Source organism: Ctenocephalides felis, unplaced genomic scaffold (assembly GCF_003426905.1).
Source record: "Ctenocephalides felis isolate EL2017-DRISC unplaced genomic scaffold, ASM342690v1 CF-g0.4_SCAFFOLD_03571, whole genome shotgun sequence".
Classification (NCBI taxonomy): Eukaryota; Metazoa; Arthropoda; class Insecta; order Siphonaptera; family Pulicidae; genus Ctenocephalides; species Ctenocephalides felis.
The window spans coordinates 24389398-24414133 of record NW_020539725.1 but is presented as its reverse complement, the minus strand read 5'-3'; the positions used below and the strand labels follow the sequence as shown (position 1 = coordinate 24414133).

Below are 24736 nucleotides of genomic sequence, written 5' to 3'. Positions count from 1 at the left end.
CGAAAAAAAACCTTCGTTTCAAAATCGACAATTTGGCCATTTATCTCATAATAACGTTGATAGTCGATTTAAGGCGATATCTTTTGTCCTCTACTTTAAAATATTGTTGTTAAAAAATTCCTAATTTCACATATTTTTTCTTCGAAATATTGATGGTGGTCCTTTTAATCCCCGCTCTATCCTATGTATGTATATGAAAGTATGCTAAATAATAATAAACTTATTTTCAATTGATTTCATTTTTATAAAAATTATATCGTTAGTGATATGACAACAATAATGAATTTGAGTTATGAATTGTAATAGTTATGAACTGTTGCCATTGCAAATTCACCGCCATTGAATGGTGCAATTACGCAAGCAACCAATCAACTATAGGTATCTATGCACCTAAGTGATCAAAGACAATACGTGCATTTCCTATTTTTCAAACCTAATTAACCTTATAAAGAACATATGCTGAAAGCCCATCATAAATAAGTTCTATATTGAACGAATTTCACAACATAAGTTCAGAATTCCTTTCCTGACCGTTTGTACCCATTGTTTGTAAACGTTTAATTTGTATTCTTGTTACAATATGTGCTGATATGTGAACCCGAGGTGGGCGTTCTGATTATTCGCAAAGCTTCTGTTACGTTTATGCATAATTCAATGAAACGTGCAAAAATAATTAGACATAGGGCTAGGAACTCTGATAAAAATAAGGCGAGGTCAACAAAAAATTAAAAAAAAACATGCAGTGATTTCGAATATAATTAATCATTGACGAGAAAAACATTTTAACTACGATCCAAAAATCGATCGTTACTTATCAAATTATAGGGCAAAGAGAATTTTCTCTATTTCCAGTTTTAAGATCATGAATACATTTTATATATCTAAAAATGGTTTCAAAAATGTAGCGGATTCTTATATATTCTTTCAACAGACATTCTTTCTGGTTTCAGAAAGAATTAAAAAATTAGAGAATATTTCTCTTTTATTTATCAAAGAAACGATCAATTGAAAACAGTCTGATTGAATAATGCAAAAGTCTGTATGATTGGATCAGATTATTAATATCAGTATATATTTTTTTAACTAGTCCAAAATATAAATTTCAATGGTTGATTGAATTTAAAGGACCAAATTTGTTATAAACACTAAAATTTGTAACTTTATGTATGTATTTTATGTTCATTACAAGTTATAATCGTATTTATAATAATTTCAATGTTGTTTTTGATATCGTACTGATTGACTTGATTTTTTATATGATTTTGGATTGATGACTTTTTGTTTTATAACAATATAAATCGCACCCTTTGATATGGCGCGAACATAAAATGAGTACAAATAGAAAATATTCTAAAAAAATGTGTAGGGTCGAGCGAGGCTAAAAGTCCACGAGTAAAAAGGTCCGCCACCAATATTTCAAAAACGAGTAAAGTTATGATCCTGAATGTAGAGAGCAAAATATGTCGTTTTTTTATGAGCACGGTTGTTAAGATTACGATACCTGGATATAATTCTTAAGTATGTATACTTCATGCAATTGTTTCATAAGATGCATTGTTATTTTTAAGTTAGATTCAGAAGTTTTATTCCTAGAACTTCTAGAATAGCTTGAATGTGGTTAGGGTAAAAAACAATGAAAACCTTCATATTGATGAAGTGTAACAAATAGGAAACTAGTAAATAAAAGTGTAAAATAACTCAAGAAAAGCAATTTTACAAGAAATAAATTTAATTATAAGTTATTTCAATTCTGATAATAAATCCTTATCATAAAGTAACATCCAGTGCGATCTATATGAAAAAAGTGCTCATAAAATATGTATTTCAAACAGAAGATGATTGAATGAATCTGATTATGATGAAATAAACACAAATACCTACGTAAGCAAGATTTATTATAGTAGTAAAAGTTGTTCAACCTAATAATTAAACTGCATCACATTGATTAGAAATGTAACTATTATTTCAGAAAACCACTTTTAAATTAAAAATAAAATGCTGGCGAAGTAGCCGGTAATTGGACTGAACTTAGATAGATAGTTGTTTGATATATGTTGTTTGTTTTAATGTAATTAGTTTGGTTTTCACAGTATAATTGCCACAAGTCAAATTTGACCCTTGTGCTCTAACCTACCCCATATGTTTTCTCAGTTTATTATAATGCAATCTAATATGTGACCAATCTTTATTTGAAATTAATTTTATAAAAGTTATAAAGCATGTCGATTTAAATATAAGGAATACCTATAACATATCATAGTTAAACCTATAATTCTATGAAAAAATATATTACATGTATATAACATAAATATATGTATATCGATATGCATGTAGTATATGCCTATATTATTTAATGTGACATCACAAAAACTCTTTTGAATGCGAAATATATTAAATATACCCCAATATTAAATTTGAAGAGAATAAATTTAATACTTACTGTAATAATTGTTTTGAAAAATTATTTTATTAAGATGCATTTGTTTAAATATTTAGTGATTTAATTAGCTTGTAATTACTCGTGTCACATTACATTACTTCTTATAAAGGAAAATTGCAACTGTGTATTTTTCACTATTTATATATCGATGTCATTTTCTATATATATTTGCCAAAAGATTTACTTAATGTCTATGTAGGACAGTTGTAAATATATTGTTGAATAAAAAAAAAATTGCAAAAATTAGATAGCAAAGTTTAAAATATTTGAAATATGCAAGAAAAATCTGCATTTTGTTCTCAATTTCTTTCAATGTGAATAGATTTTCATTTCTAATTGTTATGATCAAACATCTATCTAAGAACAAATACGAAAAGACATAAATATATAATCAGCAAATTATAATTTTTGGCGATTAAGTGTTAATACTAATGATTTTTTTGAAAATGTGATACTGCACTATATCCACATTTGCTGGACTGGTGTATTTGCTCATGCGTAGGTTACTATTTTAATGATGTTTTGTTTCTTCCAGTGCTGGTTAAAAGAATGAGTCAGCTTTTGTTGAAAAGTTGTGCCAACTGAGATGTTGGAGATTGTGATATTCAGGAAATAAAAATATTCATAAATAATTTTCTAAAAGTCTAAAAAAACTAGTGGTGTATGGCATCGTGCCTTAAGGCAAATTGCTGGGACTTCCCGTACCGTGTCAAAATGTTCGAGAAATTTTAAATGTTTTCAAATAAATTATTTTAATATATATACTGTAACACTGTCTAATATTTATAAGCAATATATAATCTGATTTAAGAAGTTATAATTATTTATTTAGAGTATATAAGTGATTTCAGAACTTTAGACAGAATTCAAATTAAATTATGATTATTCATTGACTATTTTTTAAAGGGATATTGTTGAAAATGGTTATATTAACAATTGAAGTTTATTTAACCAATTACATAAGAAATGATTATCACTCACAATCATTAGTTTTACATACTTATTATAATCACTACTTTTTTATCACATGTTTAAACTGATTTATACTTTTTCAAGAATGCCAATTAGTTTCAAATTGCTATAGGTTTTAGATAAGATAACTTGCCTATAAATATCTTGATGTCAATTAACAAGATATTTTAAAATTACATGAACAGTATTTCAGTTTGCTCGATTTTACGATAATTCAATCAATTCTTTGTGATTAAACTGAATTTATTTTAGATTTTATAAATCTTTGACAATTCTTATATAGTAATTATAAAAACGTACATATTGAATATGTTCCATTGAAAATGAGATTATAAGATTCAGATAACAACTAGCAATATTTAAATTACGTTTGATTTGTTTGTACAAATTTGTTTGGCTCGTTTTTTAAATTATATTATCTATAATATTTACGACTAGATCAGATAATAATGTAAAATGCCAGCGCGTTCGATTAGATTGATATGAGAAAAGTAATTTATAATATATGAAAACATTTTCAATGTATCAAATATCTATTTGCAAAAAAAACCTTAGGTAGATTTGTTCTCACTCTTTGTGGAATTTTAAACTTATTGCTAATAACCTGATGAAACAATATACGAAAAAAGAAATAACAAGTGAAATTAAATTGCATATATATTATGTAGACTTGAAATTCTCAATTAAATTGAATTTTGAAATTCAACGCAGAAAATTTCATTATACTCGCATAATAACATGCCAGACATGTATAAAAAGTGTTTATAGCTTCTATAAAAGATTATAATCCAACTGGTATTAATGGCAAATATATTTCATTATTTAAGAAGCCGTATATCTCATTATATAAAGAGCTGTTTTTTCTACGCCCGCGGCAACTTCAAGCAGATAATCGTAACAATACTTCCTCTCCGACGTACAATAATAGACTCAATAATACACTGACTGAACTTTAAGTTTGAAAAAAAGCGAATTCCGTGCCGGCGAACAACTGAACATCAAGTGCACTATTATTATTTAACAAAATATCATTGCCTCGGAACGATCTTTTAATGTTTCTTTCAACCTGATGGCACCAGCAATATCGCTGAAATGGGATCTATTCCGCGCTGGATATCCAGCCTGCGGTGGAGAATAAGGAATTCCAGGTTTCTTTAACATTGCAGAGAATTCTTCAAAATAAGAAAAAAACTGTGATAAAATACAAAAACTTGCTGAATTTTTAATTCCCGGTCTATGTCAATTTGGTTTAATAAAGAGCAACTTTATCAATGTTTCCCAAGCCGATGACTATTTGACGAGAAAATTAGAAACAAAGTAATATTATATAAATTGAGATTTCAAAACTTTGTATATATCAGTTTTGAGAGGTACTTAGTATCCTAGCCTGGCTTCGTAATCAGAAATCTCACGATCCAACCCTCATTTTGGACAACTAAGTATCCAGCAAAAATAACCTTTCTGCATTGCTGCATTACGTTAAAAATATATAATCAATATTAGAAAATTTTAATAAAAATAAATATATGAAATATAGATATAACAACAAACGGGTTGCGGTCAAATTGAAAATTATTTATTATATACTCATATTAATATAAAAATAAATATTAACCAAAAATATATTATTCTACCAGGTCTAATGATGACAATAAATTGACTTGGTCTGACAATAAATTGAATTGGTCTTCGGCCCACGATATTTTAAATTCTTATAGATCCATATTTTGCAAAATTTTATATATTTTTTAAATCCTTTCCATGTTAATGCAAATTCAATACTAAATATTATGTAGTTTCATATATATTTGCATTAATTTTAAAAGAAAGCATCATGATCAAATCGTAAACTAGTACAGTAATAATTGCACAATGTCAATCAAACATATTAAAATAAGTATATTAAAAGTAAAATGAATAAATGTAGTAATAGATAATAGAAAGTATTCCATAAAGGTATTTTAGTGATTACTACTATACTACAGTACTACTACTACCATACTCAAATCACTGAGATTTATAGAATTCTGAAGAAAACATTAAAATGGAGTATGCAATTCAAATTTTCATCCTAAAATAATATAAATTAAACACTAGTTTACATAATGCCACGATTAATGAATAAAGGAGAAGTCAAATCTGTACGAAAAAAGGAAAAAGTATTACTGAATCTTTTAGACTTACAGTTGGGTTCACTCGCAGGTAAGTGGCTAAAGCGACTGAACTTGAATGAGAGGTCTCGGATTCGATCACTTGGAAATATAAATAGCAATATGGTTCCAAGTGAAAATAGCTATTTCTGCATAATAAAATATTAGCCTTATTACAGAAATTGTAATGATAAAATTTATCATATAGGAATGATTTGAGTCACTTAGCCCAACAGCTTACGTTCTGATTGCTATTCATTAAAAATCAGTTAAAGCAAAAAAAAAGTTTTAATCTGATACAGTAGACAGGTTAAGAGTTTTGAATAATAAAATATAGTAAATAATTTTAACGGTTTTGATGTTATTCGACTCTTCTGATCTCATTTTAGCACATTAATTCATGTAGCATAATTATATACATAAAATATTAACATTTTACCGAATACTGTAAAAGTAGCAAAAGTTAGTAGTCATCTATAGTTTTACAAAATTATTTAATTAATTATGTGTTCTGGTTTTGCGGATTGTTACTAAAAGACTATATATAAAGAAAAATATTCCCAAATCATAATAAAATTTATGTATAGAATATCTCATAATTCATTTATAGTTCGCCTCTGCCCTATGCCATTATGTTCACCACGAGCGGGCGGATCGTGCACCTCAATAAATAAATGTGTATGATTTTCAAAGTGTACTTTCGATGTTTACGTCAATTTTTGCATCGTTAACTCTAATGCATTATTTGCTCACAGAACACGAACAGAAACAGATTAGTACTTATCCAAATAAATTGGTCTGCATTGCTGTTGTCGGCAGAAGGAAATTAGTATATATCCATTGAATAGAACGAAACTTATAAGGATTAAAACAAAGAGGCTAGAAGTTGATATTGCATTATTTCGAATAAATTTCTCATTATTGCTATAGCTTGATCTGGTTAAGAATGTGGACTAACACCAACCAGTTTCGGGTTTGATTCCTACCTCGGCCATATCAAGTTGGCCATATCAAGCAGTATGGTACTAGATTTTATAGATCACAAGTAAAAATGGCGTTCGTGGGCATTTATTCCACAAATGGTAAAACGGGTGTGGTTAACCGTTGAGTAGCCCGAGGTTAAGCTGACAGAAAAAAGTACTTCTGATCTTGGTTAAAATAAAATAAAAAACAACGTAAAAAACGATTTCGATAGTCTAACTTAAGAGAGATTTCAGTGAGTGGTTTATAATTTCTGCTCGAAAAAAAACTTGAAGTGATTACAAAAGTTAATAAATTAATCGATACATTTTAACAGAGTAATGTTATCAATATAATTATTTGTGACCAGAACCATGACAATTTTTATCAGTATGTAGAAAATCATCGCAACATCGGTGTGCTTTATTGCCACATAAATTTTCATAATCATTTTCATAATAAGTTTTTAAATTTTGTACTTCAAAATTGTGAGTATTTTTATAAAGCGGGTGAAAAGGTCCATCACCGATATCTCGAAAACCAGTAAAGTTAGAATTTTTTTTTTTGCAACAATATTTGAAAGTAGAGAGAAACAGACGTATAACCAGCTACCCTTTAGTTATTACCACAATGCTGCCGGGAGATGTCAATGCTTGAAAATTCATTCAGAAAAATTATTTTTTTCCTAGTTAGTTTCTATGAATAGTTACGGCGAAATACCAGATCAAGGTTATTTACAGTGTTATCTCACAACGTTTGCTGTCAGTAAAAAATTCACCCATGAAATTTATATTTTGCATTGGTTGAATATTGTAGCTATTATACCTGATTATACAGTAGTACTTGGCAGCCTCATTTTACCCAGACTTTGGGGTGAAAAAGACAAGGTTACACATTTTTGCAAAACAGCAAAAAACACATTACTACTATGATGAATTAGTTGGGAATTTTGCTGAACATAGTAAGATAGTTGTTTGTTTGATATGTGTTATTTGTTATGATACAATTGGTTTGGTTTTCATCATATAATTGCTCAAAATCTAATCCAATTTGATTGTGCCTTTGTGCCCCGACCTAGCCTATTTCTATTTTTTGACGCATTATTAACGATAAACTTTTTGGGGATATGTTAAGCAATTGGAAAAATCTTGGATATGGACATTATTGATATGTAGAAAAAACTTAAAAATTTGGCTTTCATAATTAAAATTGACAAAATCATAATTTCAAAAGCGTGGCTCAAAATTTTTTGTATGTTATTGCTAGCAGCCAAATTTGCAATAGACAATTTTTTTTCAATATTTTATTATTTTAAATTATATGCCAAAAAATAAAATACTTATGCTTAATTTGCTTAAGCAAATAACATTAAGAATTCATTAAAACTTTCGCTTGAAAGTTACTTAACATGTAAATAGTAAAGGAACATAAATCTTGAACAGAATTAGACTTTATGAATGATCACTTTAAGTCTCCTCAGCTTCTGTTGGCATTTGCATTGCCATTCAGATATATTCTCACAATCTAAATCATGATTAGTACTAATTTCCTTTCTTCATAGGCTAAGTCTAATAGGAGCCTAAGAATAATGCAACAATGCAATTGTTGTCAGCAAACCATTGTATATTAGTATTAGATAATCAATAATGAAACCTAATAACTTTGTGGCGGACATTAACTACTTTTATGCGTACATGGAATTCAGTACAAAGTGTCGACAGATATATATGTTGCGTAGCAGATAAAGCTATGCAAAATATTTAGAGCAATTTGGATACCGAAAGAGCAGATTGCCGTAAAAGCAATTTTTCTATTAACAATATGTACGATAGTATAATGAAATAGATTTGCAACGATTTTATAGATATTGCACCACGTTAAAAAGTTTACAGAAATACACTACTTTCAATATTACTCACGTTATGAATATTTAGATTCGCAGCACATTTAGGCCATACTGTTTTTCACCATTACCTGCAAATAAGAAAATATTTGAATTGAGAACGTAATGAACTAATGAAATATTCAATGATCTTATAAATCAAAAGAAAACAATCAACCGAAGCTAATTTATTCAAAACCTTAAATATTGAAAATGTTGCCCTTAGGTTAATTTTGAAGTAAAGTGTTGAGGAAAGAAACAATTATTTTTTTGATGTGAAAAACACTACATACTACAAAACTATTATGAATAGAGATAAATTTAATTATGTAGATAAAAATTATGGAAAAAAGAATTATTATATTTGAGTGATAAAACAAATATGAAAAATACTATAATTTTTAACTGACGATGATATTGGTATTTTAATATTTGTTTTGCATATATAATTCATTCATTATGTATTTTTTGAGAACAATAAACCCAACAGTTTCAAATTAAAATTTGTACTTAAAAAATCACGTTTATGCGGATTTTGAATGTTTTATAATAAAATCATTGTAATATTTCCTTTATTAAATTACAATATGCATTCAAAAAAAAACAGTAATTACGAGGATATATGTAAATTATCGAATTGAAGTTCTGACCCAAGTTTACCCATGACTGAAGAAGTTTGTATATAATATATATTAACACAAAATTAATTATTGTTAGCCATCATTTAAAAATATTTAGTATAAACAAATATAGTAATAAAACTATCAAAAAGATGAATATACATAAATTATATGCACAATTTTGATGTGTTTCATTAAAATTTGTTTCAATTATATATTTTTTTTATTTAATTTTAATTTTTTTGGAAATACTTTATCCATTTAGATCAAATATAAAGTAATCATAATAATTAATCTAAAATTGAGTGAGTTAAATTAAAATTTAAAGAATTAAACTAAAAATAATGACTTGATTACTATTTATTCAGTAGTAAGCCTTATCGATATTGATATATTGATATATTAAATTCTAATTTCACATAAAGCAAAATAAAAATAATGAAGTACAAAGTAAGTTATATACTAAATAAATGCAAAAAACTTAGTTTGTAATATAACTGAAATGAATGTGTGTAAAATGTACTAGCAAAAATCATCACTTCATGTCACTTTTAGGTTTAATTTTTTTACTCGAAATGTTTCAATATTAAATTTATCAATATTTTATTTTTATTGTATTTTACCATATTACAATTCTGATAAATTACGCCGACTTTTGATGAAACTTTCCAACACACTTTAGTACATTTTTTTTAAAGAAGAGCCTGTTAAAGTCGACCGATTTAAAAATTTCAAGTTAATAGTTGAAAAAGAGTCGTAATTCTCAATACTTGGGGCAATTGTATTATTGTGTTTGATTGTAGTCCTTGAAAAGTTATTCACGGTTATGGTTACAAAGTTTAAATGAAAAACAAATGATAAAAGTTAACCGTAATAAACGAAAAATAAACGAAAAATGGTCATATTTTTACCAAAGCTCGAGGTTGCACTTAAAAGCTCATAATTTTCAAAAACATTTGATTGTCGTCAAGATCTGGGACATTGCTGTATACTTTATTTAGAGTAATTATATTATCATAGAAAATATAATAATATATCATTTAATCTCGTTGTTAATGAAATGTGATTAGAAATTACAAATAAAATTCTAAAACACAATATTATAGAAGTATGATGCACATTATAAGGTTGTAACTTACAACCTGTAAGCAGATGTTTGTTCATATCTCGCAGGTGAATTTTTTAAATTAAAATACTAGTATATGATTGTTTTTTATTAAATTTACATACCAGAACTGAAAATAGTTGATCCAACTAAATTACACAACACAAAAGTAAGTGTGTAATAAAGTTAATATGCGTTATATTATAAAACTATGATATATCAATTTTTTTATTTTCATAACGTGACCTGAAATAATTCAATTTTTCACAATTGTAATAAAATTAAACGCAATTTAAATACGCAATGTCTTACATAAGTTATGATTACGCACGATTATTAACATTCTGAACCATAGCCCTGGGTCATATAGAATATAAATCCGTTATTCTGATTCTAAGCATCCTGTTCTAATTGTTTGCAAACACGCACGACACTTTATAGTCGTGATAATATTATAAGCTAACTGAATCGAAAACTATAAATCAGAGAATTACGAGAGCCAAAAGAGTTGTAAATCACAACTCGAGGCGTATACGATATATACTTACACGTATCTTTCATATAAGGACAATTCGATACGCGAGCTTTCTCTCAAAAACCATATGGCCGACATGTTAGCTTCATCTCTGATATTTATTGAGATACCAAACGCCGATGATGTAATTATAGAACTAAGATCGATTTAAGGAACATTGTTGTGAAAGTAAAAAATATTAACGATAAAGTATATTACGTTATCAGCTAGTTTCTTAGAGTAATAAAAACAGAACTACATAATTGGTAAATACAATGCACATCACATTTCTGAAAATTTGAAACAAAAAAAACGATTTTGAAGCTACGTGGGAAACGAGAAATTCCATATTCATAATAAATTATTTCTATATAAAAAATAATTCATGAAGTAATAAAATCAATTCAAATGTATTTTGTTAACATCTGGTTCAAATTTGACAGAGTGAGTGCTGAGTGATGATTATATTTCTGTAAAGTACCAAATACAAATGCGAACCAACATTTGATTGGAGCTTAAATTATGAAATTTGAGTATGATGACCCAGATTGAAAACCATCCTCGAGCAGCCTGATGTCAAGCAGTAGTAGCATAGATTTTCACTGGGAATAGATAGCAATATGTTTCCAAGTAAAATAACCCTTAACCGCCCGCTTTGCTGCATCAATTAAAATTCATCATCAGTTTTAAACAAATTAAAATAGTAAAAAGTGTTTACAAAGGGATTGAACAACTGTTTAAGGGGCACAACTAGTGTGAAATTTTCAAACAATCGAATTTTCAATTTCGATAGGTTATACCTTTAAAAATAACATACCAAAATTTTAAATCGATATCTTAAATATTTTTTGAATCACAGCCATTTAAAGAGTATATATATAGTATATAGTATAACAATCATTTTATCTTTAAACGCGTTTTTCTCGAAACAGCATTTTCCGAATTTGCTGCAGCGATTACTCAAAAACAAATGATCCGATTACTATCGATTTTTTTTTACATGTTCTATATATAGTTCTCTGTAAAATGAACTATCGATTTATCGATCGGTTTAAAAATCGAATTTTGGCAGTCCAAAAACGACCGGTAAAATTCGACTTTTTTTAAAAAAACGCCGTCATTTTGTCAATTTTTGATTTTTTTTCTTCATCGTAGTTCAGTTTACAGACAATATTATCTAGTTTAACAAAAAAAATTCTTTTTTAAATTTCATCCACGTAGAAGGCCAGAATCACTGCAGCAGTGAAGGGCCTTTTTTTGTCGCGCCGTTGGAGATCGACGATATCTTAAAAAATATTTAATTTTTTTTTTCAAGAATTTTACTATGTTTTCTCAAAACACGTATAAATATATTCCCAAAATTTTGAAATGATTGATGAAGTAGTTTTTTAAATATAAATTCCCAAAAATCACCTTGTTTTTAGGCGGTTACACTAGTTGTGCCCCTTAAGTTGCCATCTACAAAAAATCCAAGTCGTTAGTTTAGTGAATCTTCACAATAGCTCATAGGACCCTTTAGTTCTGATCGCTGTTCAATTTAAAAAGCATTAAAATATTAATATTTATACAAAAACTGCTAAAAAAATAAGATTTATAATTGAACACTAATTTTGAGAATCTAGTCATTCATGTTTTCATATTTATTACAATCAAGACCAAGTAGTCCGTTTACATATTTATTTCGCCGTGTTCAAATGAAAGAATTCGTATATGACGATTGTTTCTGTCTTGCAGTATGACGATTTTACACATTTTCTTATAATTCTTTTAAATGACAATTTAAGAATATAATAAATATTCTGCTTTATCAATACATTTTTCGAAAATTCTTTGACGATTCTTGAAGAGAAAATTTCACTATATTGTACACAATATTAACAATTTTATAATGTGCAGTATTAAGCATTTTAGACAATTACAATTGTCCTTGGTCCTACTGATAAAAAATTAACAGTTATGTAGATTTACTCTTAAAGTTGAATATATGAAATTTATGAAAAATATTTAGTATCAAACACAGCTCAATTAACCCTAGAATGGTATTGTACTTTTGAATTGATTTTTTATCTGTCTTTTGCCATTGTATACTTTGTGATATCATCAAAGGTTATTTTAGAAAATAACCTAGTTTAGTGATAACAACTAATGATACTAATAACCTAATAATCTAGTTGGCTTAGTAACAAATAGTCTTTTTTATTTTTTAAGTATTTCCATAACAAAAGTACCTAATAAAAGTACAAAAGTCTGCTTATACGCCTCGGAGACGTGCAGATACCGTTCTAGGGTTAAGAGCTTGATTTTATTTATCACATTATTCAGGCAAACTGGTGACATGAAGTTCAATTACTAGGTTTATGGTGTTTCAACATAAACATAACAATATTCAGAAACATTTTCTCAAAATGAAAATATAATATAAACTAACAAAATAAAACTAACTTGTCTAATAGAACTTGCTAGTCAACATAGAGATACAACCATCCAAACTTCCTGGTCAATTCCGTAGCAACAGAAAACTGCTGCAGAATATGGAGAGGAAAATCCTCATTTTATATAATAAAAATCATCATCGGTTCTTGATTAATCTGATTCATCAACTGAATTAATATACACTTATCAATATAAAACAGGTGATACCATTTAATCCCATTTATCAGACTTTTATTTAATTATTTCCAGAAAAATTATTATGTGTTCTAAAGTAAGCAAGACAACTATTTCCACTTTTGATTGTTATTATTCATTCACGTTGTGGAACAACAATGTTTGATACTGATGCAACAAACTAAAATAATTACTTATCGATCAGAAGAGAGTTATGCGAAAGTTCGTAGGTTTCTCCTTCGTTGCAAATGATATTAAACGCATTATTCTTCGAACAAACAACCATCTGCTGGTGTCGCAATTCTGGTCCGATGAATCACGCGTGTGATATTCAAGGCAATTACGAACTTAAGACAATGCCTGTTTCACTTGAACCAGATTTGGTCCGGCGCCGTATGCTGCTGCTCGAACAGAAAATGTGCCCTGGTATTTTATTTAAATGCTTATTGCGAAACGTTATGAAAAAGAAAGCGATAATTTTGATAAGAAATCGAAAGTTTTTATAATAACTTCGTGATACTTATATGAGAATATACATATGCTCCGCTTACATTATGTAGATTTCGAAATAACGAGTGGGGTTAAACAATTTAGGGTTTTTGAACATTTGGTCACATAAATTATTTGAAATAAAGAACACAAAAAAGTACGCGTAAGGTTCGCACACGATTGAAGTAAAATTTATTTGCTACTGTACAAGATGGCATTTAAGTAAAAATAAATACATCATATAACAATTTTGAATAATGTTTATTAGCAATATGGTAACACTCGTGATGCACATCTATTAGTGTCGACCATTATACACATTTATATAATAATAAATTATAAATTATATATTTAAAATAGCATTAAAAATTTACAAGGTTTTTATAATGTTTTTTTTAAATTTATCAAAAAAAAAACGTGATGAACAGACATGAAGGCGAACATGTTGATTGACTTCTGGGAACCCTGCACATGTATATTGGTAAATACTTTTATATTGGTAAAAAAATATAAATTGTATTTTTAAGCAAAATTTATTTTTGTTTTTTTAGTTCAACAATACCTATTTTGAATTTAAATTATTTAATAAACTGCAAAACTTAATGATCGTGGCTGCAAAAATTAAATGTTGAGGAATGTCACGTACTTCTTTTATTTGCCATGAATAAAATAATATTTAAAGAGTTATTGTAAGGATAAAAATGCATTTTATACAGTACCCGTATCAAAATTCTGCTAACGAATATCATATAACATGTTTCTTATAAGATACCTATATCACATTCACGTATGCCTAAACCTTAAATTCTATGTTGTACGCCTTTTAACTAGCTATATAGTACGCCTAATACGCCTACAACCCTATATACTTGATACGCTCAATATTATTTATTATCTTACACCTATAATGTTTCTTAAACGCTAATTTTATCAAACCCTACCGAGAATCGAACCCGAGCCCTTTGCGTGACAGGCAACGACCTTAACCACTAGACCACCGTACCGCTGGGATTGGTCGCATTTTTCCGCGTGTCGTCGCTCCACCTCAGTATTCATTACTTAATTAATAGGTAAAGGTACCGTGGAAGAACAGTGCGTCTCTTAATAAATTATATGTGGGGGACCCAATAGAGTAGTGGTCAAGGCGCTCGACTGCCACGCGGTGGTCCCGGGTTCAATTCCCGATCTAGGCGATAGACAATATAGTATAAGGTAGAGACAATAGATAATAGATAAGCGTGAAATATAGCGTTTAAATGGTAGAATGTAAGGTTTGTAAGGGGTAAAAAGATATGTAGAGTGGATGTTATATATAACGGTAGAATGTAAGGTTTGTAAGGGGTAAAAAGATACGTAGGGTGTATGTAGGTTAATAGCAAATAATGATGAAGCGGTAATAAATTTATATATAAAAGTAGAAACTGATGGTCTTAGGTATAGTACGGTATGATAATATAGGTTATAATTAGATTTAAGTCCTTTAACGTATTGTAATAGATCTTGGGTACTGTTATATAAAATTCATTTGCTACTGTACGAGATGGCATGTAAGTAAAAATAAATACATCTTATAACAATGTTGAATAATGTTAATTACTAATATGGTAACACTTTTGATGCAAATATTTATTAGTGTCAACCATTATACACATTTATATAATGCGTATAAGTATGGTTTTATACTTCAAATATGACATGATCGGTTTGCCATTGTCATAAGCATTTAGAAATGAACCTTTATTAGAGAAATGAAGTAATTGTTGATTAATAACTTCTATATTATTTGTTCACACAGTGAATTATGTTAAACAACGCCTAAACAAATATTGTTTTCACAATTTCACTCATCATCATATAATATTTGTGTTTGAAGAACTTCATATAATTAAAATTAACAAACATTCATTGACTGCTTGTGTTTTTTTTTACTTTTTCGCTGGCGATATAATCTCTTTCTTTGAACAGTTGTAATATCTGTCTTGCCTAAAAAATATTTTCCATTTTAATGATTTCAAAGATTTATAGAAACTACGAATAATATAGAAATAATTTCTAATCAATAAACTTACGTTTAGTACAATTACAAATATTTAATTTGTTTTATTATTTTTAAGAAACAGGGTAAAATATTCTTCTGATTCAGGCATTTTTCATTAAATCAAGATTTGTACTACGATGTAATTTTGAAATGTTTATTTATCTATCTATGTCGATTTCTTTTTTGATATCGGTACGCATACCACGTTGATGCCGGTATGCATACAACGACAGATCTTTATTCACATACGCGGCGGCTAATCACAATCGACCCATATAGAAATTAAATCATCGAAGTGAATGACGAATCATTGGCACACGACTCTTATCTTATCTGCCGTAACGCACTTCCGTTGCATTTGTACGGATTGAAACCCTAGTTGCACCTAAAGAAGTTTTACTTCAATATAGTACTATAATCGTCTATTTCAGAGACAAATTGCCTGATGGGTTAAAGCATAAGCAAAGAAAAATTAAAATCGTTCTGTGGTTCGATCCCAGCCACAGCCAACATCAGGCAGCTTTGATGTCAAATTTTCACTTGAGATTATAGATCTCAAATATAAAGTCTTTCGTCAGTATAGCTGCATACATAATTATAAAATGTCAACAAATAATTTGAGTATCTATAGTTAATTAGTCACAAAGGATTGGACATCTACTGAATTGCCGTCGATTCAAAAAAATAAATATTCATAAAAATAATTACTGAATGTCTTACAATTGAATAGTAAGACAGATTCTAATTATAAATTTAACAAAAAAGTTGAATATAACAGCAAAGTGGTAATCCCAATCATTTCATTCTAAACCTATAGGCTTCTTCAAGACTTAGTGATATAAACTCTGACCTTTTCCCTGGATAATCAATAAATCAAATCCTGGATCATACCCTGGATAATCAAAGCAATATCACAATTGAAAAAGCAACTAATGCCTTCTAATTGCGTTCCAGAATAAATAAAATATATATCTCAGTTACTAAATAGCTTTTAGCTCAGTTACTAAATAGCTTAATAACTTAAAAAAAGACAAAAAAATAATATGATTTTCACACATTTGTTCTATTTTCTGTTAATAGTAGGATATCGACAAAAGTTATCACAAAATAAAAAAATGATTATTCTTTTAACAGTTGAAGAGAACTAGCATTTCATTTGCAACTAAAGTATAAGTGCTTTTAAAAATTAAAACTAGATGTCTAGTAAAGCTCAAACTTCATAAATTATTTGTTAATTATTTATTAAACTATATAATATAAATAAAACATATAGTACAACTACATGTTCGATAGATAATAATACAAATATATGAAGATTGAGTACGATTTTAAATTTGGAACCTCATTCAGAACTTTGAAATGTCTGTTAATTACACAAAGCATTTAGAAGCTATTTATTAAGATAAGAAGCATTTTGAAAATTCGATATTTGGCTTATAGCCATTTCTTATAATCCTTAAGTTTCTATCATAATTTATTTTAGTAGCGTTAGAAATGTCTTTCTTTTTATAAAATCAAATGAATAATAACCTACTGAGATGTGTAAATTGTGTATTATACCGAATATAAAAAAAATTGCCAATATTTCTTGACTCTTTAATCCTTTTTTTACAAGCTACCAAAACCATTAATAACAAAAATTAAAATGTATATAAAAAAACATTGTGTAAATGTTTAAAATACCACATAATTGTATTGAGGCTGAAAATGTGAGAGCTCAAAAACAAATAAATGTCCTTCAATATAATAAATATTAACATATAAAATCCATTAAATAACGAAATGGAAAACACACATAAATATAGACAAAAAATATATCGACATATTTTTTGTCATTAAAGTATCAAATTACAGATCTAAATTAGTCCTACCAATATCAATTTGATTGGGATCTCATTTATATTCATTAGTTATCATAAATTGGTCTAAACTAATTATATATGCTAACACATTAATCATTGGCGCGAAATATCGATGACATTTTAAATCTGTTTGTCTGTCGAATTCCAATCTATATAATTACTTTAAACTTTGTTATTTGCATTTTCACAATGCCAATGTTAATAATATATACCAGGATATTTCGAAACAGACATTCATTGAATATAGATTTATACAGACTATAATATTATGTTATGATAGATTGATAGAAAGTGCAAAAAATATATTCAAAATTATACGGTTTCGATTTCAATTTTAATTTGATTAAGTTAATTTTTTCTGTGGCGTATATTTAAATTTTACGTATTTTGACAAATTGAGAATTTGTCATATATTACAGTATGATGCAAGTACCAATAACATATATTAATATTAATAAAAAAATTAAAATGAAATATTTAATCTTGCTTTTTAGAAAATTTCTTAAGCAATTCAATTCATCTAAAAATAGAATTAATTATAATTAATTCTAAATAGTATATGTTATATTCTAAAAATATTTCAGACTCTATATGCATTAATCAAAAAAATCTTTAGTAATCATTGGCCATCTTAGCTTTTATTCTTTAACACCAGAACTTTCGTACTATTTATTTTCGTACTATTGAAATGATAAGTAATAAGTTTTAAAAAAACAAAAAATGAACATTATGGCTAAATATTGGCTGAAATGTAAGTCCCTTAAATGTGCTATTCAGCCATTTTTCTCAAATTTGTCATCTATCCCTTTTTACCTCATAGTCGGGGTAAAATGGGACAGCTACAGGACAAACCGATCCATTGTCTTATTTTCAATTTTAAAAGAATTTTAGGAGATGATAGCTACATTATTCAACCAATGCAAAAAGTAAATATCATGGGTACATATCTAACAGAGATAACACTGTATATAACCATGATCTGGTATTTGAACATAAATATTCATCAACATAGTTGAAATAACTATTTATTTAAATCATCTTTTGTAAAATTGCTTTCTCTAATTTAATTTTCTTTATTATTTACAATTTTTTATTGTTTACATCTGCACCAGAGTAAAGGTTTAATTGGACCTTTTAACCCCACCCAAATGCAAGCTTTTATAGATGTTATATAAAAACACTGTTGAATTTAATTTGAAAAAAGTGGGGGTGTGTGGCATCGTACCTTAAGGCAAATTGCTGGAACTTCCCGCACTGTAACAAAATATTTGAGGAATAGTGAATGTTTTCAAATAGATTAATATAAATATTGTAACATTGTCTAATATTTATAAAAATTATATAAACTGAATTGCAAAGTTGAAATTATTTGTTTAAAGTATTGTGGGGATCAAGCAGGCTAGTCATGGGAGAGAAAAACAATTGGACTTGTCATTTTGATATAGTAATATTTGTATAATCAATAAAATTTATATATTTTTATACAAGTGGAGTTTATACTTTCATATACATTACTACTCCCATAGTATATTAGAACTTTAGTCAGAATTAAAAAATAAAATCTGATTTATTTTCGATATACAAAAAAAAATTTTTTGAAACAAATTTTTTTTCCCAAATTTAATTATTCTGTTAAAACGCTTAGTTCTCTCAAAAACTGCCATTTTTTGAACATTTTTTTAACAACTAATAACCACTTCTCCCAATCATTACTAAATGAATGTTTTTTAGGTCATTCAAATCAGATACTCCGTTCTCTCAAAAACTCGATTTCTATTTTCTGCACTCTTTTCTCTTTATCTCCGTAACTACTGGACCTGCCTTTGCCAAAAACTAATCAGCACATCTCCCTATCAATGGGAATGGAATGGTTTTTGAACCATTCAAATCGGTTGATCCGTGCGCCCGAAAACGTGACCGAAAAATTGTATCCATATATACATACACACATACACACACACAGATCCATTTTTTCTGAGGTATGCCACAATGTTCAGAAACCTTCAAAACGTCGAGAAATGTAAAAATTTTCAATTTCGATTTTTGGACGATTACGATAACTTACCCTACGGGAAGTTAATAACAATGCATTTTATAAAACAATTAAATAATATATTTAAAAATTATATTAGGGTCTCGTAAACTAAAGAACAGTACTCACAACCAAGAGAAACAAACAAGAAAAGAAAATACTTATGGATTTTGAAACATTGTCATTTATATCTTAACAGCGACGTCGTAAAATTCCAGGTAATGATCAAATTTTGTTATTTAAAATTTTCTTACTTTACTTGTTTTTAAGATATTGGTGGTAGACCTTTTTACCTACGAACCTTCAAGCCCCGATCTACTCTATATATAATTTTATAATAATAGTGCAAAATATTTTTATGTGTAAAGCCAATTATTAGAAGAAAATTTAATCGCTTATTATTAAAAATCACAGCCTTATGAGGTTATGATAAAGCTTATAAAAAATTTATTTACATTTATTATTGCTTGGTTATAAAAAGCATCTTCAATATCAATATACTCCAGTTAACAAGCACCGTGATTGATTTTCAGTACTATTTCTAAAATCTTATTGCTTTTCATCAGCAATAAATCTATATCAATAATTACAGACGTAATAACGTATCGGGGTGCGTTCTTTGGCTGGTTCTACGAGTATCTCCGCACAAAGGATTGCCTTCAGAGTCAGACGCGTCTTATATAACTGGATGCAATTTCCATGCTAAGCAATAGGGAAACTTGAATTTATTATAGTCATTAACGGAAATTATACGATAATGCATGTACACCTATCTCTGGCTGTGTCGAAATTACCCACAGTGTAAATCGTTCGGATCATACTGGCCGGCGTTAAACCGATGAACAGTTAGATATGTAGGTTTATCGCATATGTGTTGCCATATTATGTTGCCATCACACTGAGAACGATAATGTAAAAGACATGGACTAACTTATAAAAGACGATTGAGATGCGCAATTTTGTTCTAAATGTCTTTATTAACTTCAAGTGTGGCTTCGAATTGATCAAAACCTTCTAATATCGTTAGACTTTAACCTTATTTTCATTTGGTATATCATTCCATTGATGTTGAAAATGTTGACAAAGGTATTAGATTTTTGCAGAAAGTTCCATGAGCAGAAAGTTGTGCTGACTTCATAAATTATGTGACTTATTGCAAGTGGCATCCTGAAGGTTGTGCTATCCCTATGTAATGAATTTATTGTCACATAATCTGTAATACTAATATTTTTTATTCATGCAACAATGTCGAATAAGGTGATTTTTTTATAATGAAATGAAAATATATTCTATCTATATTTTTAAGTGAAATTTGATGCCATTGCTGCTCGTCATTAGGTTGTCTGAGACGAGTATAAAACCTAAAATTCTGATTTGAAGCCCTGAAATTCTGATTTGAAGAAGGTTGTCTGAGACGAGTATAAAACCTGAACCTAGTCAAAACCTAGTGGATGGGGGCAAACTGTACTAATTTAAGACTAATTATTTTCAAAATACGGATAAAATCATATTAAAGTTGTCATTGAAGACTTCAAGTAGACTCTATAATTTTGTATTGGATGTTCATATAATAAAGAAAGTGCTAATCTGCATGATACTTTTAGTATTTTTGAGTCTAATATTCATTTTAAACGCTTATTGTATTAGTTCCCGTAAGATAAGTTATTCTGATCGTCCAAAAATCGAAATTTGATTTTCTTCACGTTTTGGGGGTATCTGAACATTTTGGCATACCAAAAAAAAATCGATGTGTGTGTTTTCGGGCGCACGAATTACCCGATTTGAATAGTTCGAAAAAAAATCGAACTCCCCATCAAGAGGGAGATGTGTTGATCAGTTTTTGGCAAAGGCAGGTTCAGCCATTTCGGAGATAACGAGGTAAATGTGCAAAAAATGGCAGTTTTTGAGAAAACTAAGCATCCGATTTGAATGATTCAAAAGACTTTCTGCTTGTGTTGACGAAACGATTGCTTTTGGAAAAAGATTTTTTTCTAATTTCCAGAAAATAAATTAATTCCAAGTTCTAAGACTCACTTATATACTTCATATAAATAATTTAAACTTTGCAATTCAGTTTATATAATGCTTATAAATAATTGACAATGTCCTTCATTTCGAATCCGATTAAATAAGTTTTGTTTATTCACTTTTCTACAAATATATATAAGTTACAGTATTCATAATAATCTATTTGAAAACATTTTCAAGTGGAAAGTTCCAGCAATTTGCCTTAAGGCACGATGCTATACACCACTAGTCATTTTGATGCGATTAGTATGTAACTAGCTTCTTGAAGAGATTGTTTTCGCCAGAAAATACGATTTGATAATAATATATTTTCTCAACTACTCAAATCCAAAAACTTTTTAGGATCAAAATTGTAAAAAACATGCGTATGTGAGTCAAATATTTTCAGCGATCTGCCAAAAATGCCGCAACAATTTCAAAACGTTAAAAACTATTTGATAAAACTAGATAAATAATTGCGTTGATCAGTTGATTAGTGATAATTTTGCATGTCAATTCTTATCAATTGAATCAATTATTTACAAATACCGAAAAGTTTGCCTTAGGGCAAAATGCCACTTGTGGCAAGTTGAATAAATTTATCATAAAGTTGTCAAACCGAAGAAAAAATACACACTAAATTAAATTAAAAGACTTTTTAACTTCCCGTAGGGCAAGTTATAGTAATCGCAAAAAAATCGCATACCTTAGAAAAAATTGATGTATGTGTGTGTGTGTGTTTGTGTATGTGTGTGTATGTGTATGTATGTGTGTGTGTGTGTGTGCGTGTTCGGATACAAATTTTCGTCGACGATTTTGGTAACACGAATGAAGCGATTTGAATAATTAAAAAAACATTCGATTCGTATTGATAAGGAGACGTGTTAATTAGTTTTTGGCGAAGGCAGGTCTAGCTGATTCAAAGATATGGGACAAAAATTGCCAACAACGGTAACTGAGTTTTTAAGAGAACGGAGCGTCTGATTTGAATGATTCACAAAAAATTTCACTTGTATTAACAAGATGAACAACTGATCAAATTTTCATGAAGGCGTGTCTAGCGGTTTCGGAGATCCAGTAAAAAAAGGAAAAAAAAATGCCATTTGGCGGTCAAAAATGATCATTAGACATATGCACATCAAATTATCAGATATTTTATAGCGATTTCAACAATAAGTATAAATTTTGTTTACATTCCTATAGGTTCCGTACCAATGTTTATCCGTTAGACGGCGACGCGGCGCTCACGCGCTTCTATATTTTGTGTCTATGCAGTTAAAGCAGTACGTTTGCTTTGAAAAAATGTTCTGAATTTCTAAAATATTTCAAAATAAATTTTTCTTCAAAAATTCTTTTTTTTTTCAAAAAAAAGCAATTTTTTGTCAAAAATTTATAGTTTCTCAAAAATCTAATTTTTTCAGAGTATTTTTTTTTCAAAAATGTTAATCTTTTTAAAAATATATATTTTTGGTACGGCAAGTACCAGCAATTTGCCTTAGGGCACGATGCCATACGCCCCACTAGTTTCTATTTGGGTTATCTTATTATAATATTTTTTCAAAGAATCCGAAACAACATTCACTTACAAGAATATATTTGAACATCCACGAATCGTTATTTCAAGAAAACATTGTCCAAACGTCCATTAACGAATCGATGTATCGATTGGCCCTAAAAAGCGAATACATTTCGTTAATAATTAATCATAATGACCACACATGAGGTCAGAGTTGGTCATTGGCGTCGATTTGCCGCAAGTTGAGGGTGGCCGCCTGGCCGCCACCGACGGACATTTCTAGGTCACAGACATTACGATGTAAATCGCGCCGCGGTTATCAGAGGCGTGATAGCAACGGCATTTTGGACGAATTCCTTCGTTTTGAATGGGGTATATAAATAAACCACGATTAAGGTTGATTTGATATAATTAAATCACATAAAAATGAACGAATATAATTTTATGAACAGGGGTACGATTACGTATTTGTGACGATAGAGATATTTTTAATGTATAAAATGTAGAATTTACATTCAAGCCGGGAATAAATTAACTATGGTATGAGGAAACAAGAATCTTTTTGCAATATATAGGTTCTTATAAAACCAAATAATAGCGACTTGTGAGATGTTAAATGCATTGAAAATATTAATGATGTTCATTTAATTTAGTAGGATTTTAAAAACATCAATTCTTTGTGCATCTAAAGGACAACATATATTGACCTTTAGATCCCATAATTAATTGATGAACTAACACATTAGCAAAAAGCCAAAATAATGAAATTTCGACAAGTTTGTTGAACAAGATTTCTTGGTCATTATTTACTCTATCAAATCAAATCAAAGAAGGTCTACGTTAAGTTTGTACCCAGCAAAGTAATTGTTTTATAAAGTTGAAATCAAGCTACTATCATAAGTAATTGGATCACAATGGACAAATTAGTAAAATAAATGATAAAATAAAGCAAATTAGAAAAATAAATCATATACTAATAAAATAAGTCATAATAAAATTTATTACTTTCTAATGTATATCTATTGTAATTAATGAAACAATATCTCATTACCGAAACATAGTATAATTGAATCGAAAGAATTTCCATAGAATATTAGTATTATGTTAAATTAAAATTACATAAGAATATTGACAAAAGCATTAAATATATTTTTATATTATTTATATTATAATATTAGGTTGTCAAATATCTCCCTTCCGCTTTTTTGCTTGGTTTATAATACAAAAAGGCGGAAGGGAGATATTTGACAACCTAATACATTATAGTATATTATTATATTTAATTAAATAGAATCAATTGAATTATTATCCCATATCTTTAATAGAGTTTAAAGTAAATTAAAAAATTTAGACCTAGTTTTCACAACATATTCATTTTCATGTAATTTTTTGTCAATATGTGAAAATTTCAATCAATTATTGAAATTCCACCAATTCAGTTTATAAAGTGGACAAATTGGCAAAAACAAAAATTCGTTCTCTTTAGAGACTATATATTGGATAGCAATTAACACTAATTACTGCTGCTACAAATTAAAAAAA

At 28.4% G+C, this 24736-nt stretch overlaps 1 protein-coding gene across 1 annotated transcript in view; it reads left to right on the top strand.

The window, feature by feature from the left end:
* Positions 1-5517: 5517 nt before the first annotated feature.
* Positions 5518-24736, top strand: part of LOC113385831 (cadherin-86C-like) — a 93543-nt gene continuing 74324 nt past the window's right edge. The window contains 2 exon segments of the mRNA XM_026623661.1: positions 5518-5614; positions 7339-7409. Of these exon segments, the coding sequence (XP_026479446.1) occupies positions 5518-5614; positions 7339-7409 (168 nt within the window).